The following is a 16,484-nucleotide window of genomic DNA, read 5'->3' on the forward strand; positions in this document are numbered from 1 at the left end:
GATGCCGAGCTCCCTTTCCTAAGGCGCACGGTGCAGCCTCAGGGCCTGCGGCAGGAGCCACACTCACATCGAAGAAGGCTTTCTCGTCCACTGTCTTGGGGGCCCCCATGGTGGGGGTTCCTGGGGTGATGGACTCCACCTCGGCCAGGTCAATGACCCCTTTGCACTCCGTGTCCATCCGGCTGTCATAGTACCGCAGCTGCAAGAAAAGGTCCCGCGCRCTGGTCAGAGTTCGTGGGAGAGGTGGAGAGACCCTAGGGTTCACCAGCCCATGGCCATGCCCTGCCCCTCRGTACCTGATGTTTGGTTTTATCCAGCACAAACCAGCGAGGCTTCCACGGTTTCATGAAGGCTCCTTTCTTGTACAGCGACCCCTCATAGGACCTGCAGGGGCCAGGCAGCGCGTTAGTGTCTCGCTGCAGCGCACGGGTGGAAAGGAGGGGTGCTAACTACGGCTCTGTTTGTGGCTCCGCAGCACCACTGGAGACGAGACGTGACCAGGGTCTGTGCTCTGCAGAACCTGCGTGCCACCTCCCATCCCCGGGAGGGAAGCCCCCTTCCCAGTGTGGCCCAGTAGGTGACTCCCCACCAGCAGCCACCAGCGCCCTGAGCCCCCCGCCTGCCTGTTCTCGCTCTCCGACATCTGGAACTGGCTGTAGAGCGTGCTGGTGCTCCTGCGGCCCCCCTGCTTCCCGCTGGACGGGGTAGAGGTGCTGCTGGTGTCACTGTCGAGACTGAGGTTGAGCGTGGAGCCCACGCCGCTCTCCTGCAGGTATACGCCCAGCGAGCGCCGGTGGTGGGAAAGGCCAGACGACATCAGCAGGGAGCTTGGGGTCTGCAGGGAGCAGAAGGCACAGTGTGAAGAGCTGGGTGGGCCCTGCGCTCTKCTCCAAAAGACACGCCAAGCCTGGCAGCCAAGCAGCAGCACCCCTCCATTGCCCCCAGAGGCAGAGGCCAAACTGCAGGAGCAAACACTGGCTTCGCTTGGGGCACCCTTGGGCAAAGCCAACTCCATCCTCGGGCCCCCAGGTCCAGGCACCCATCATAAAGCCCCAACCTACCCGGCTGCCCTCCTGCCGGGCCTCTGTGCGCTGGGAAGCTTTGACCTTGTCCCACGTGTCCTTCCAGCGCTCTGGGATCTGTCCCAGCTCCATCTCCAGGTTGTGCAGCTCCTGCAGGAGGGAGTCAGGCATCAGTCCAAGAGAAGGAAGGACCCTGCTGTCCCTGTTCCAGGAAGCTCAACCCAACTGCAACCCTGTCCAACAGGGCACCATGGGCACAGGGCACCGTCCAACCCACAGGAACACCACAGGGAGTCCAGGCCAGGGCCAAACCCCAAAACAGCGGGTAGATAACACTGCTGCTGCCGGCAGCACTCACCTCCAGCAGTTTGGAGATGGCATCGGGCTCCACCCGGCTGCGGTTGTCGTAGCACGGCCAGATGATCTTGCGCTTCGTTTGGGGGGCGCTGGTGTCCTGCCGATCGGCCTCCTCCATGTGGTCTGGCTGCCCCTGCACCAGCTCCCAGTCATAGGAGGGGCCCTCAGAAAGCGTCTCCTCTGTGTAGTAGTCCCACACTTTCAGGTTGGAAATGTTACTGTATGGCCTTAGCACCTAGGAAGAACAAGGGTCATGCTCAGGAAAGGCGTCAGCATCGGGCAGGCCTGGATGTGCTGCAGGCGCAATCACTGAAGGAACGCACACAACCCAGGGGATGTACTGGTCTTCTCTGCCCAGATCAGAAATCAGTCCCTTCGCACAAACGCAATACTTTCTGGCCAGTAACAAGAGGGAGTTCAGGCTGGAAAGCTGCAAGCTGGTCAAAAGATGGCAATGCTGGGCCAGAGAAAGCCGGAGCTGTCCCCAGCTTAGGCCAAGGAGGGCCCAGACTAAATGAAGGCTCTGAGCAGCTCAGTCACCGCCCAGCCCCATCTGTACGTACAGAAAGCGACTCCCTGCGCCGCTGACTCACTGAGGCCCTGGGCTAGACGCCATGACACCAATTTCCCTCTCAAAGGAAGGTCATTCCTAGATTGTGGTGGCAAAGAACCCACGCTGCGACACTGACAACTCTGGCTCAAGATCTTCCCCCTCTGTGCTCAAGAGCAGTTTCTGTAGCCTCACCTACATGCACCTGATACCTCCACAGGGTGCCGGGGACGGCAGACCCCCTCCCCACAGCCCCAAAACAGCAGCCGGGCAAGACAGCTTAACTGGGCAAACACAATGATACAGCCAACAAGTGGCTGCTTGTTCTGCTCCACGTGGCTTAGGAGGCCCTGGTGAGCCCACGGAAAGCCCCRTCTGAGCCCACTGCCCACAGCAGGTSTYTCAGMTGGGCTGGGAGCAGGCCARYCCRGGACAGGCKCAGAGGTCTCACCTCCCCATCCTCRGGGGCGTACATGTAGTTGAAGAAGATAGGGGCTTTCTTGTTCAGCCGGTCAATGTAATCCCAAATAGACTTGTAGACCTGCTGGGTCTTCCGCTCACCCTTCTCCTCATAAAGGAGGCCTGTGGAGAAGAGAGCAGAGAAGGGGAATTATTTGGGGCAAGGCACCGGGCTGCCATTCACTGCAGACCCCGGACACAGCCCTTACCCAGCTCAATGCGCTCATAGTCAGAATCCAGCAGGAACGTTCGGAAACGATTTGAGACGTAGTGGTAGCTGAGGAACTTCAGATAATACTGGCTGAACTCAAACTCCATGGGGAACTGCAGGTGGATCTACAAGAGGAAGCACAGGTGAGACCTCCTGTCAGCCACTGGTGCCCACCTGCACCGGGCAGTCCCTGCACAAACCGCAGGCAGGTTCGGACTCACCCCTCCACTCAAAAAGGAGCCAACTGGCCTTAGGCGCTTGGGGAAACCGAGCCTGCTGTCTGCACTGCTGCAGATCCAGCAGCCTGCGTGTTTGGAGCTCACCTGATGAACACAGTCCAGGAACTGCAGGAAGATGGGTGCAAAACCACTGCTCTGGCCAGCCAGGGTCTGGGCCCCACGGTGACTGAAGCGGTGCCCAAAGGACAGCCACTCCTTCTCCACAAGGAGGCGGAAGCCCTCCATTGTCCGGTAGTAGGGATCCGACAGCAGCTGCACCAAGGAGACCACCTGCGGGGACAGGAGAGCTCGAGATGCTCACGGGAAGATGGCCACAGCCATGGTGGCATGCAGTGGCTGCAGGGCTCCTACCTGTGTGGTGATATCCCAGCCGTCCTCCAGGCTGACGAGCACGGAGGAGCCTGTGTCCAGCAGCTCCACCACCAGCACTGAAATCTGCAGGATTTTATGGATCTGCCAACATAAGGGCCAAGAGTTACTAAGGTGCAGGAAACTCATCCGCTGGATGCGGGCCAAAGCAACCCCTTCTCCTGGAAACCAGTGAGCTGAATAAAGCAGAGCATAAGGCTTGTGTGGAGCTGGGGTACATGACTCCAGTGTTCAGATATTTGTGCAGCACCCTCTCACTCCAACAACAAAGCTAGCAGGGCAGAACCACCACATCCGAGCACAGCCACAGGCCCTTTGCTCCCTCCAGCAGCCAGATGGTCGAGTCCCAGAGTGGCTCGGCAACCAAATCCAGTCCTACAAAGAAGGAGCCACCTGGGTGACCTAGTTGCACCCTGACTACTGCAGGCACTGCCTTGCACCAGCCCCTTCATAAAGGGACCATGTTCTACCATCCTGCAGGTCCTGCCCTGCTTCTCCAGTTGGCAGCTGCCCCAGACCCTTCCAGCTCTCATGTCCAGAGCAACCAGGCAGTATGTATTTTGGGCTGTTTCACTCTTGTTCCTCTTGTACCAGCCTTGCTCACCTAGAGTGTCCCCCACTCCATGCCAGGATGTCACCCTGAAGAGAGCACCCAGACCCCCATTCTCAGCCTTTGGTTTGCTAGGGGGTAACACAGCATATGCCCTTGAGCATCAGCCCATAGCAAAGACTCCTAGCATGGGAACAGATCAAGGTCCCTCCAGGTTTCGGGCAACCACTGACCTGGGACAGCCACTCGGACTCCTCCAGTGATCTCAGATAGGCGACACTGGGGTCAGTGGAGGGACAGCCAGGCACGCAGGCCTTCATCAGCTTCTTGAAGCTGGCCTTCACCTGCCGCACGTCGAACACTTCGATGGGCACCACCTCCCAGTGCTGCAGTGGGTCCGGTTTCACTCCCTGGGAAAGGAGAGAATTCAGCCCTGTCCCAGGGAGATGTCCTGAGCAGGTCTGCTGCTCCCTTCGTACGATGGCTCCTGTCCCTTGCCTCCACGTGCCCTCGAGCCGCTGCACTGCTCCCCCCCGCGTGGTGCTTGGGGGATGCCACATGGTCTGTGGGGGGAAGCTGCCGTGCACAGAAAGCTAAACCCAGTCTTGAATGTAAACTGGCCCTGGCAGACCCACAGTGTGGGAGCCTGGGGCTGCAGCAAGCAAACGGAGACACCCACCGAGGAGGCACCCTATCCCCCAAGGCTGCCAAAGAGGCTGCTGCCAGGTCTCGCTCTTACCTTCAGCTGTGACTTGTCCCCGATGATATAGAGAGAGGCACGGTGCTGGCGCAAGAAACTGGCCTCAGAGGGGGCACCGTTGTGCTGGGCACTGAGCAGGTCTTTTCCAGCCAGGCGCGACCCAATCTCCATGTTCAAGGCATAGCTGCTCATGCGCCCGCTGGCTCGGATGCTGCCCCACTTGCCTGCAAGACAGGGTACAGTCAGTCTCGCAGTCCCTGGGYTGCCGCCTCTCAGCCCGCACTGGCGTTTGTGTTGACCCCGATGGGCCCGGCCTGGGGAACGAGCAGCTCTTCCACAGGAAGCAATGGCTGAGCTGCTCCTACCCTGCAGGCCAGCACCCCTTGGAGCACATGCTGGGAACATGCTGGGAATCAGGTTTGCTTTTGCTCCCTTTTTTTTGCTAGGTGCTCTAGGATTTCCTAGCTGGCGGATACGGAGACCAGTCCCCCGCCCTGCCTGCCCAGGGCTGGCTCAGCCTCAGAGTGCCGAGCCAGCAGCAGCTCCACGCGCTGCCCCGACACCCGTGCAGCCGCGCTGCGCTCCTGCCCCAGATCCGCAGCCGCACYGCCAGGATTGGCCCCCTTCCCTGCAAGCTGGACCCTCTCCTCAGCCGCCACCACCACCCAAGCACCAGCAGATGTGCCAGGAGCCTAAAGCAAACCTGAGGGGACATTCCAGGATCAGCTCCGGCCAGGCCCAGTACTTACCGCTGGCACTGCGAGCTGGACCAAGCCAGTCAGTGACATGCTAAGTGGAGCTGAGCGGAGAAGTTAGCAGGCTGATTGTGGGGTGTTACTGGGGCATTAGTCATGTGAAGGGTTTGGAGTGTGTGTGGGGGGAGGTCAGTCGATTAGGTTAGCACCCGGGAGGTGGTTAGGTGGACGGCAGTACGGTACCTCGGGGCGTCTCACGGCCCTTCGCCGACACACACTTGGGGGTGGAGAGAGTGATGACCCTAGCTCTGTGACCGAGCCCTGAGAGCACAGGACGAAAGCAATCTCAGCGAGGGCAGCGGGATGAGGTGGACCAGCGCTCTCACTGGGGCGGACACAGACTGAGGGGGGGGGCGAGAAGAGGCGCCCTGGGATTGGGATGGAGCGACCGGAGCAATGAATGAGATGAATGACGTGGCTCTGGCTGGCTGCCTCRGGATGCTGCAGCGGGTCCCTCCCTCCCCTCCCCTGCAGCTGCCCCACGTCAGAGAGCCCTGAGGAAGCAAAGGGGAAGCATCTACTCTACAACAGCTGCCCTGACCTGGGGGCCTTCGCGAGGCCCCCACAAGGCAGTGTTCACTCGCACGTCCTCACCTCCACGGCTAATAGTACCGGGCCCATCGTCCTTCCCTCCCATCACCTGCTTCATGAGCGATCCCAGCTTAGGCTGCCTCTTGTCGGAGAAATCTGTAGCACCAACAAAACACCAGCTTTTGGCCTTGCTGTGCTGCTCCAGGAGGGCCTTCCCTCCTTGCCTCCCTGCAACTGCTCAAGGAGGGGAGGGGAAGGGGCCAGAAAAGGAAAGCGACAGCAAGCAGGAGACCCCAGGGCTGGAATCGGAAGATCACCGTGCAAGAAACGCCCTCCAGGCTTGAACCACAGCATAGAGGCAAGTGGTGCAGCAGCGCAAGCAGGGGCTCAACCCTACAGCATCAGCGAGCACCACAGCTCTGCCCCCTGGCCCTGCCCCAGGTGCTCTGTRCCGTGAAGAGATCATCCAGCTGCTGCAGGAGCCAGGCAGCTCTGTCAGCCTCCGCAGAGCTGCTCCAGACTCCCCGCCACCATGTCTCAGCTCCCTCCCACCAGACTGTCTGACTGTCCTTCAGTAACAGCTCCAAGCAGCAGCTACAGTAAGTCCTTCCACTCCAGAGAGCAGGCCTCAGAGGGGCCTGCAGCAAACGCTCTCCTCCCCAAGCAGCAAGAAGCCCCTGGCTGGGCTCTCCTGCGATCCTTTGACCCCTGGTTGCCTCTGCAGCAATGACAGAGTGTGCTGGTGRTGGAATGGCTGGGACAGACAGTGAACGACAACGTAGCGTGGCATTGCAGCGCCAAGGACAGCTCTGCCCTGGCAGGTAAGGGCAGGCAGCTAGGAAGAGCAAGAAAGGCAAGAGACTTACCTAGGTTTCCTGTGACAGACCCCGAACGCTGCTGCCTGCTGTGCTTGGGTGCAAATTGTGCCGAGATCTCAGCTAATGGGGTCTGTCCCCTCCTAGCCCAACCCCACCCGATTCTCAGCAAGTGTCTGGATCCGAGTCACACTCGGGAGCTCCCAGTGCTCACAGATGATGTCCAGGGCCATTGGGTTTCCCAAGACTTGTCCCCATCAGCTGCTACAGAGACCCAGAGATCCCTCTGAGCTGGGATCTCTGGTAAGCCTTTTGGGAAGGCTCCGCTGCCTTCTCTGATGTGGGAGACCAGAGACCAGCTCACCTAGCTGCCCAGGCTCTGGGAAGGACAGCAAGATCCATGACTGGGGTCCTCTGAACATGAGCTAAGGTGCAAGCCCTCCTGCATCCCCTCTCCACTGTGCTGCTTGATGACAGARCTCCTCTCACCTGAGCTGCTCATGTGCGCAGAGGTGAAGCCACTAAGCGTGTTGCGCCCGCTGGCATCAGCATAGTGAGGCATGGAGTTGATCACGGCCTGCAGGTACTTTTCCTGCTCCAAGCTGGTGGAGTCCGTCTGTGAGGGGCCTATGAGGAGAGCCAAGAGCATCACTGCTCTGTCATGGGCATAGAGCCCAAGGGAGGGGTATACACCACGCTCCCCGCGCAGGCGCTGCCAGAGGGTGAAGGGGACAGGCACCTGCAGTGGGGGCATTCTGAGACTTGAAGAGGCCCACGACACCCTTGCCGTGCAGCCCCCCTGAGCGCAGCAGCACAGCCTTGGTGCGGGAGTTTCGCCAGCACACCACAGGGAAGCGGTTCTGGCGGTAGCAACGGGAGATCCGCTGGATTGTGTTGTCCTGGATGCTCTGTGGCACGATGAGCAGCCCGGGATAACTGCAGGAGAGAGCAGAGGCTCTACAGAGTCCAGCAGGGCGCAGCACATGCCCCGTCTACAACTCCCACAAGCTCTTCTCATCAGGAAAGATCCTTACCGCCCTCTCCTGACGCTCCAGGCCTCCACCTCAGCAGCAGCCCCTGCCATTCTCCTCCTGTCACCACCTCTGCCCAGTTCAGACTCACCTTCGACAAATGGCGTACATGCGGTTCACTGTGGAGATGCGAAACGGCTCATTTTTGGAGCGGGTGAGGCTGCTGCTGAGGGTGCCCAGCCCCATCCTCTGGTAGTCACGGCAGCAGGCTCGCTCCACCAGGTGATTGATGGTCATCTTGTCCGAAGGTTTGATGGTGGTGGTGGGGGTCAAAGTGCTTCTGTCCATTTCTTCAGACACTGCAAAGACAAAGGTGACTCCGGGTCAGCCCTCAGCACACACACAGTGTCCTGCTTGCAGCTGGAGAAGGCCGGGGCTGAAGTCATCCATCTAACTGAGCAGAGACAGGACAGGGTAGGAGTTCCCTCCCACCACTTCCACCTGAAAAGGGTGAGTTCAGCTACCCCATCCAAAGGGCTGGACATTGGACTCTGGAGCAAGAATCTCTACTTGCTAGGTTAAAGGGACCAAGAAAAGTCAGCCTTCTGTGTAGTGAAGTTAGATCCTGAAACAGATTCCTTTGGTGCTTTCACATTGGTTGATAACACTAGAGACAAGGAACAGTAGAAAACAGATCTGTCCAGAGCAAGCTCTGTGAAAATGAGCTCATCTGCTCTWTCAGTGAGGAGACCGGCCTCTTGGATGAGGGAAGCAATACAGGCAAGACCTCAGCTCCAACTAGGCTTTCAACCCATGAGATTTCCATCTAGGCAAAATCACTGTGGGGCAAATGCACAACCATTAATGACTACTCTACAAGCAGTTTTCCTAGTGCTCTGCTATCAGAACTTGAGGACAACAAAAGGATCTCAAAAGGATCTCTCTGTTTTGGGTTTGAATATGGTCAGTGTTTTTGCTATTAACTTGAATGATGAATACAATGGAGGCTTATAATATTTGTGGAGGACCTCAAGCTGAGAAGAGCAGCAAACAAGTCAGGGAAAAGGAACAGAATTCAAAGTATCTCAGTGAAGAGAAGGAAAGATTTGAAATTAGTCATTTTCTATCTGACAGACCAGCACCACAGAGGGCAGGAAGGGGCAGCTCATCTCAGATACCACTTCCCACTGAAACCCTAAATCAAATCTACCACATCTCGTCTGACAGGTCTTCCAATCTAGCAAGGTCGCACTCTTCAATACTGAAGAGTACCTGTCCCTTCCAGTTCTTTGTTACTCTTAAATTACTCAATCTATGACACATCAACCTAGCAATTCACATAATCTCCATCAGCAGCAGTTTAAGAACAGACCAGAATAGTGCACATAGCTGGGCTTGAACCCTCCGCGGAGCTGTGGAGCCCTCTACAGGCTAGGTGCCTCTGGGCTCCCTTTCAAGGCTAAAACATCCTGTAATCTGACTCTTTAGCCAAAAGGCTGTAGCAGACTTGCTGAGCGGCCACTACAAGTGGATGAGAGCTGGCAGATTGGTGAGAATTGTAAGAAATGACCAGAGTGGCCATCTTCTGCTTCCAGGGAAACCCCCACGCCTCTTCCCTTGTACAGTGACAGCTGAGAGAGATCTCTCGCTCTCCTCCAACTAGAAGATGCCCCCACTCCAACAGGCAACCTGCTCTCCACGGCCTCCTTTCCCTACTCAGGGTGCTCCCAACCTGAGATCTCGTCCTCGTTGTCCTCTGAGAACTGCTGGCTGCTCCGCTGCTCCCAAGCGGGCGGTGTGTATTTCTTTCGCGTCACATACTGGCGTCCGATCGTTTTCTTGGCATTTTTCACCAGGTTTTTGGAGAGTGTCCTGGAACAAGAGGAGAGCGGATTGCAGCCAGCTGGCACCCACTTCAGCACGCGCATGGCCACAGCCCAGTTTGGCCTCTAGAGCAAGTTCCGAAGGGTTAGAGAAACACCGGCACTCATAGTTACACCAAGAGCAAAGCAGAGACAGGAGCGTCCCACCTTACCACCGGCATCCTTATCACCGTCCCACAGGTGCACAGTCAAGAATAACTCTGCCACCACAGGAAGAGCAACGTTACCTACTAGCTCCCCAGCCATATGGACTGCCTCAAGGGGCCTTAGCCCTAGCTGAGGGCTGGTTCTTCGGCTGTAGAGGAGCTCTGCAACCATGGCAGTTCAGCACCAAATCAGAGACAAGGCCTAAAGAGAGTTCGCATTCCTCTAAGCAGGGAATCCAGGGCACCACAGGGAGAGACAGGAAGGGGAAGTCAGTGCTGAGCAGACCTGTGCCCCAGCCTCCCAGTCATGCGATCCAGTATGAAGCGAGCCTTATTCCAGGCTCTCCCAAACCCCACCGCATCCATATCGGAGCTCTCGAACATGTTTATCTTGCATGTCCTAGGAGAAGGTGGGCTCCATCTCATTACACATGTGAGGAGCAGAGGTTAGGTGATCCACAAAAGGCTCTGCAGCGACATTGTTGGCCCAGTCTAGACACAGAGCTGCTTTTCCCTTGACAAAGGAAAGGCAGTTTGCTGAAACTGAGCTGCCTGATGCAGCAAAAGGGACAGTGAGAGAGCAGCTGAGCTTAGCTACTCTCTGCCAGTTCCACCAGAGCAACCTCCCTACCTGTCAAGGGCAGTCCAGAGAAAATGGGAAGGGGAAACCTTCCAAAACTTGGAGAGAATTGGGCTGTGTAGTCAGAACAAGCTCCTTATGACTGAGCTCTAGAAAAGCCTCTTGCCTGAGGGCAAGAGTTGTCTGCCCACATGCAGGATTACACAGACCATCAGCTCAGGGAGCCCATGAGCTCAAAGAGGAACAAATAAAGGAGACATGGGAAATGCATCAGCCAGGAAATGGGCCACATTCAACCCAGAATAACAGTTAAGCTGGTGCAGAGATTCCTAGCACATCACCTTATCAGGTTTGGGGCCAGGACAAGACTAGAAGGTGGCTTGTTTTGTTTTGCAAAGCAGACCATGAGGGGATCCAACTGCTCCTTAAATTTATCAAGGAATGGAAAGACTTGGGACTGAGGGATAATGCTGTCCTGAGAGCAAACGGTCACAGATGGAGGATAGGGACTGGAATGTTTTCTAACCAGAGGAAGAAGATTTTCAGACACTGTGGAACAGAATGGGAGTAGAATTGTGGGCTTGTGATAAAGCAGATCTCACAAGTTCACAGATAAGACTTTTGAGACTGTGCCCAGACCTAAGAGAGATCAGAGGGAACAAGTACAGCTCCCTCARGATCCACCACACTGCCATGGAGCAATAGGAGGGACAGCCTGCATCCTGAGGCTGCAATGCTGTGATGGTGAGAGAGAGCACTCTAAGCCTGAACTCCAGACTGGCAGCCCGGAAAAGGGCATTCCCAAAGTGACAAGCCCATAGCCCAGGCAGCATGCAGAGCAGAAGAGAAGAAATCTTGGGAGCAGTGAAGGCTACAGCCTGAGCCAATGCCACCTCGCAAGCTCCCGCCCAAGGTGAAGGCATCTTACGTGGTTGAATGGCCAAGGTGCCCAAGGGACATGACCCCCACTGTCAGGCCCTGGAACATATCGGTCACCTGCTGGGAGCTGAGTCAAACATACAGGAGAGAGGCTTAGACTTCACAGCACACCAAGCACAAATGCAGCAGCAACCAGACCCCAGCAGCTACAGCATTTGCTAACCTAGCCACCGAGCACAGGAGCAAGGTCTGGCCTCAGGTCAACACCATGCACAGAGCTCTTTCACTGCCCCACAGTGCTCCCCATCCTCCAGCAAAGCAGAGATAACACTCTCATGCCCACTGGAACCTCTCCCTAGAGAGATGCTTCCTCAGGGTTTGCACTACTTCAGCTTGGGCAACTGGGCAGGGAACACCACTGAAAGCAAATACTGTACTTCCCAGGTTTGACCAGTCCTCTGCTTCGGCGCAGGAGGCTGCTGCAGAATGTGCAACACGTTCCCCTCCTTGTACCTTGCGAAACCCCAAAGACAATGAGGAGAGACCCTGTGCAAGGAGAAGTCTGAGCAAGGCATTCTCAGGGACTCTGAACTCCAGCTGAGGAGYCTGTGACCTGAATTTTCTCAAGTGACTCCGGCTCAGCTAATCTCTGCTGGGTGGACTGGAGGAGGAAGAGGAAAGACCCTACAGTGTCTGAAAGGGTCAAGCACATCCCCAGTGCTGTTATCCCTTGTTGGCAGTCACTCCATTGCACAGGTACCTGAGTGAGGGATTCTTCTCCTTGGCCTTGGGCTGCATGACTTGCTTGGGTGACTGGCCCACGGTGAAGGCAAAGGTGCCACGTACATGCTGGGGGTAGCGCAGCTTGTGCAGGTGCTTCCTGAAGACCTCAGCACTCTCTGAAGCCACCTCCTCATCAAAGGCAATCTTCAGCAACTGCAGGGACAGCAGAGAGCAGGCTCAAGGGACTGTTGCAGCGTGCTCAGCACTGCTGGGCCGGGAAGCTGAGGACAGCACCTTCCACTAGCTCTTCCCACAGTAGAGGGTAGAGCTCAGATCTTGGTCAAGAGCAGGGACTGCAACAGGCAAAGGTGAGCTGGGAGTGGGCAGTCTGGCCCTCCGCTAGCATGGAGGGTTACTTTGTCCCATATACCTTCTTCCTGGAGATTGCTCTGCACTGCTGCTCCTGTGATATTCCCAGTGCCCAGTTACTGCAGCCCAGAGCTCACAAGACACCCAGGAAGGAGCAGACAGCACATTTTACAATGTGCTTTCCTCCCAGCATCACTCTGCTATATCCACAATCTCTCCAAGATGTAAAATGCTTAAGAACTACTCACATTTTTACATCTCGCCCCTACCGTATTTCTCTCCCTTTAAGACCTGCTACAGTCTTTTGCAGAACCACCTCTTAGGGCCACATGTGGGGATGAGATCACACATCTTCTCAGGACTCTGGCAGCCACTGAGGCAGTCAGAAAGCAGCCCCCAGCTAAAGAGCAAGATGCAGCTCCTGTGCAAAACAGGACTGCAGCTGGCCCTGGGTTGGGACCACAACCTATTCCTTCCCATGCAAGGGGGTCTCAAGCTCCATCGCCTCAGATGCACTGTCACCTGCTACAGAGGTTGTGTCTGGCCCCCTCAGACACAAAAGTAGCTCCAAAGCCACATGACCCTGGGTAGTGAGTGACCTGTCCCAAGGCATGGTGACAGCAATGGCTACAACCCCACCAGGTCCCATCACCGATGTGTTCCTTGGTCAAGAGAGTACAGCTCCAAAGATGAAGCCCACAGCCCCACACTGTCTCACCTGGAATGTGCATGAGCGCAGCTGCAAACCCTCCTGGATGAACTGATCCACCTGGGCCTGGATATTGATCTTCTTCTCTTTGGTCAGTGAGGCAATGGGGAAGGATCTGATCACCACCTGCTCCCCCACTGGGCACAAAAATGGGAACAGGTTAGCCACAGCCTGCTGTCTCAGCCCAGCACACAGCCAGGCTGTACTGGACCATCTGCTATCATCACAGAGAGCCCCATGGGATGAGAAGGCCAGAAGCAGGTTAGAGATACTAGAGCCAAGCCATGGGGAGTTGTAGATGCTGCCTAGCATGAGCATGTGAGTATTCATCATCTACCAAAGGTGGTGACCAAGAGCAAACACCTCCTTTGTAATACTGGGAGCAAACAACAAGCTTTTGGCCTCTCCAGCAGTCCCCAGCAAGGCCTAGCACTGGTTGATCACTCGCCCAAGACAGACTGCTGGAGGCCCTTACTGGCAACTCCTGCAGCAAGGTGAGCCGACAGCCACTGCTTCAGATCTCTTGGCCACCTCTACTCCGGGCATTGCCAACCCATGACCACAGAGGATGYGGCCCGCAGAAGATCCTTACCCAGAGGGTCTGTGGGAGTGCCTTTGAAGATGATGCGATAAGTGGTGAGGAAGATTGCTCCTTCTGCAGGGAGAAGAGGTGGACCACCAATATTCCCTCCAGCAGCTTCCTCCCGTCCATCAGGCATGAGGTACACACGGAGTCCCTCCATTACACACTCCTCACCCACCAGCAGGTTGGGGCGCAGCAGCTTTGGCTACAGGGATATACAACAGGGAGTTCAGGCGCATGGAGACTGTGGAAGGAATGCTAATAGTCCCACACAGCAACAGAACCATTTCCCCTCACACTGTAGCAGGCCAGACTCATACCTTCTGGATGGGAGGAAGCCTCTTGCTCTCCCGGTGCACAGCATCCAGTGTCTCTATGTGCATCTGTACAATGTCTGGGGACAAACATGAAGTTAGAGACCACAAGCCAAGTCCTGTCCTGCACACCACCCACGCAGGCTGCCAAAGGCTGAACCTGCCTTGTTGCACTATTCGTGCCTCTCCTGGCCTTCCCCTTTGCTTCCTTCATAATATTCTCTTGAGCAGACCCCTGAGCTGATCTGGAACGATCCTCAGTGAGGTCACAGGGCTGCCCACTCCCCAGCACTGCTGCAAAGCATATTACCAGGGATCATGACGTGCAGTCCCTTGAGGTGCTCATTGGTGACTCCACTCTCCGTGCAGACTTTGTCCACAAAGCGGTTGATGAATCGCACCACATAGTTGGCCACGTCCGAGCTCTCAGCATCCTCAAACCCACTTTCTGTGTCATAGCTCTCAGCCACACTGCCAGCAATGCTGCCATACAGGAGTGGAAAAGTTAACCCAGAATATCTCTGTCCACCACCATGACCCATAGCAGGAGGCCCCTGCCCCATGCCACGCAGAGCCCAAAAGAGCTTCCACTCTTGATATTAACCACCTCTGGGCATTGCAACCTGCACCAATCCTGACTTGCGGCTGAATGATYCAGATGCCCCAGGTACTGCACCAAGGAGCTCTCATCCCCAATTCAGGTTGCCCCAGGTCTCCTTGCAGCACAGGCCCCTGCCCAAGGTTTCCAATCCTGCCTACCTGTTGGTGACAAAGCTGTTACTGACGCTCTCCACATCCCCCAGTCCAGAGCTGCGTAGCAGGCGGTTCTTGCTGGTGTCAAGAGGCAACAACAAGTAGCTCATGCGGTTGGCATAGTGGATGGCCTGGCTGAAAACAGTGCTCTCCTCCTTTTGGATCAGCTCCTGCTGTTTCTCTCGGCTCATGGTGGGCCAGAGCCTCAGCTGTTCTGATGCTATTTCCAGGGCTGACTTCACTTCCTGCGGTCCCTCCTTGCTCTCCTGATGGAGTTGAAAGGACATGTCAATCCTCTGCATGAACAGGAGACCTGCCAGCCTTCACCCCACTGTGCCCACAGGAATCTCCCTACTTTCCAAGGACACTGACACAGTTGCCATTTCCTCACCTCATCTGTGTGGTTCTCCTCATTGTTGTCCAGGTACAGGGCTCGGATGTGGTTCTGCACATCACAGTAGAACATGGCCTCCCAGAACTGGATGTTGGTCCACACCACATGCTCCTGCACACAGCTGTAGGCAAACTGTGTGATGCCTGGGCTCAGTTTCTGAGGAAGCAGAAGTGGAAGAAGGTTTCATGCAAACACTGCCTTTGTGCTACCCTCTCCTCTTCAGGTTACCCTTGCTCTAGCTTGTTGCTTGGAAAGGCAACACACCCTTGGGCAGGCAGGGGAGACATTTGTACCAGATCTCCCCTAAGCATTTGCCCAGCACCTACCCAGAGCCCAACAGGGCCTCATGCTACAGATGCTTTTGGGAGGCAGAATCTTATCTCAGCCTGGCTTGACCAATTAATCAAGGCTGGCACTTCAGAGCATCCCCACTTTCTGAAGACCCTTCCTCTAAAGGTGTTCCAGCCGTCTTGGAAAACCTTGGCCCCAAGGATTGGCACAGCCAGCCTTGCCAAGCTTGGGAGTGGTTAGAAGCTACTGGACAAAACCTTGTACTCGGAGAGCCACCAAGGGGACAATCTGCCCTTAAGCTGGCTGCAGCACTGGCTCTTAATCCTTCAAACCTGCCAGCTTCTGTGGCCTCCAAGGAGTTCTGAGTCCAGGTGGCCACATAGCTGAACTTCTCTGCCTGCAAAGGACTGACCACTCTTTCAGCTTCTTCCTAGGCAGAAATCTGCTCCCTAAAGCTGACCTTCACAGGAGAGCTGCTTGTAGCCCCTTCCCACACCAGATCTATACAACACACACGGGCTATACAAGGGATCAGGATGCTGTGGATACTCACTCGGCAGAAAGCAGTGACCAGCGGCAAGAGAGCAGCTGCAATCCCATGTTCATCCATGGCAGTGCAGTCCTGGGGAAAAGAGCAGGGGTTACAAGGGGATTTAATCACAAGACCCCCAGATCTACTCCTTTTCCTGCGCCATACTGTCTCCCAGAACAGGAGAGCAGGATGGCCCTCACAGGAGCAGAGCTGTACCTTCCTTCCACATAGGGTCCCCCAAAACCCCACTATACAGATGGGAGCAGCTGTGTGGAAGCTGCTATCTACCATTCACAGTGAGGCCTCCAGAGATCTCCACTTACGCTCCCCTCCCCAGACAAGTTTCACTAGCACCTCACAGATCCTCAACCCATCTGTCCCCCCAAGCTGTCCCCAAAGAGAAACTCTCTCCCCAGGCCCTCTCCTACCTGCAAACAGCAGTTCATCATGCGGAYTACGAAATCAAACTGCTGGTGGTCTAGCACTGCCCGATTCTGCTGCACATGTAGGTTCAGCTCTTGGGTCAGGCAGTGCCTGGCTGCTCGGCCCTTCATGGCTCGCAGCACAGCAGGGAATAACTGCAGAGAAGAAAAAAGGGAGTAATGGAGTAAAGAGATGGGGCCAAAGGGTGAGCTGAAGAGCAGCCCACAAAAAGGAGCAGTGCAGGAGGGGGTTCAAGTTCTGGCTGTGCTGGCTGACATCAGGTTGTCTGCGTACAGCTCATCTAAAGTCAGACAYGGATGCAAACCAGAACAAAAACCTGGCCAGTTCGAGCACAGCCACTGGGAGCTCCCTCTTC

The 16,484-nt window shown here is 56.1% G+C and overlaps 1 protein-coding gene across 1 annotated transcript in view; it reads right to left on the reverse strand.

Moving 5' to 3' along the window:
- The window catches only part of SBF1 (SET binding factor 1), a 54,838-nt gene that overhangs the window by 2,426 nt on the left and 35,928 nt on the right, over positions 1-16,484 (reverse strand). Inside the window, exons 17-41 of the mRNA XM_026071160.1 lie at positions 16,114-16,263; positions 15,707-15,775; positions 14,860-15,018; positions 14,475-14,734; positions 14,026-14,198; positions 13,722-13,795; positions 13,411-13,606; positions 12,828-12,955; positions 11,778-11,953; positions 9,262-9,401; positions 7,681-7,888; positions 7,298-7,494; positions 7,048-7,185; positions 5,807-5,899; positions 4,497-4,681; positions 3,991-4,167; positions 3,190-3,291; positions 2,923-3,108; positions 2,598-2,724; positions 2,381-2,511; positions 1,381-1,614; positions 1,062-1,172; positions 624-835; positions 297-384; positions 68-199 (exon numbers count right to left, since the gene is read on the reverse strand). Coding sequence (XP_025926945.1) covers positions 68-199; positions 297-384; positions 624-835; positions 1,062-1,172; positions 1,381-1,614; positions 2,381-2,511; positions 2,598-2,724; positions 2,923-3,108; positions 3,190-3,291; positions 3,991-4,167; positions 4,497-4,681; positions 5,807-5,899; positions 7,048-7,185; positions 7,298-7,494; positions 7,681-7,888; positions 9,262-9,401; positions 11,778-11,953; positions 12,828-12,955; positions 13,411-13,606; positions 13,722-13,795; positions 14,026-14,198; positions 14,475-14,734; positions 14,860-15,018; positions 15,707-15,775; positions 16,114-16,263 — 3,846 coding nt within the window. The remainder of the gene's footprint in view (positions 1-67; positions 200-296; positions 385-623; positions 836-1,061; positions 1,173-1,380; positions 1,615-2,380; positions 2,512-2,597; positions 2,725-2,922; positions 3,109-3,189; positions 3,292-3,990; positions 4,168-4,496; positions 4,682-5,806; positions 5,900-7,047; positions 7,186-7,297; positions 7,495-7,680; positions 7,889-9,261; positions 9,402-11,777; positions 11,954-12,827; positions 12,956-13,410; positions 13,607-13,721; positions 13,796-14,025; positions 14,199-14,474; positions 14,735-14,859; positions 15,019-15,706; positions 15,776-16,113; positions 16,264-16,484) is intronic.

The sequence above is a fragment of the Apteryx rowi genome, unplaced genomic scaffold, assembly GCF_003343035.1.
Source record: "Apteryx rowi isolate R43461 unplaced genomic scaffold, aptRow1 scaffold_322, whole genome shotgun sequence".
NCBI lineage: Eukaryota > Metazoa > Chordata > Aves > Apterygiformes > Apterygidae > Apteryx > Apteryx rowi.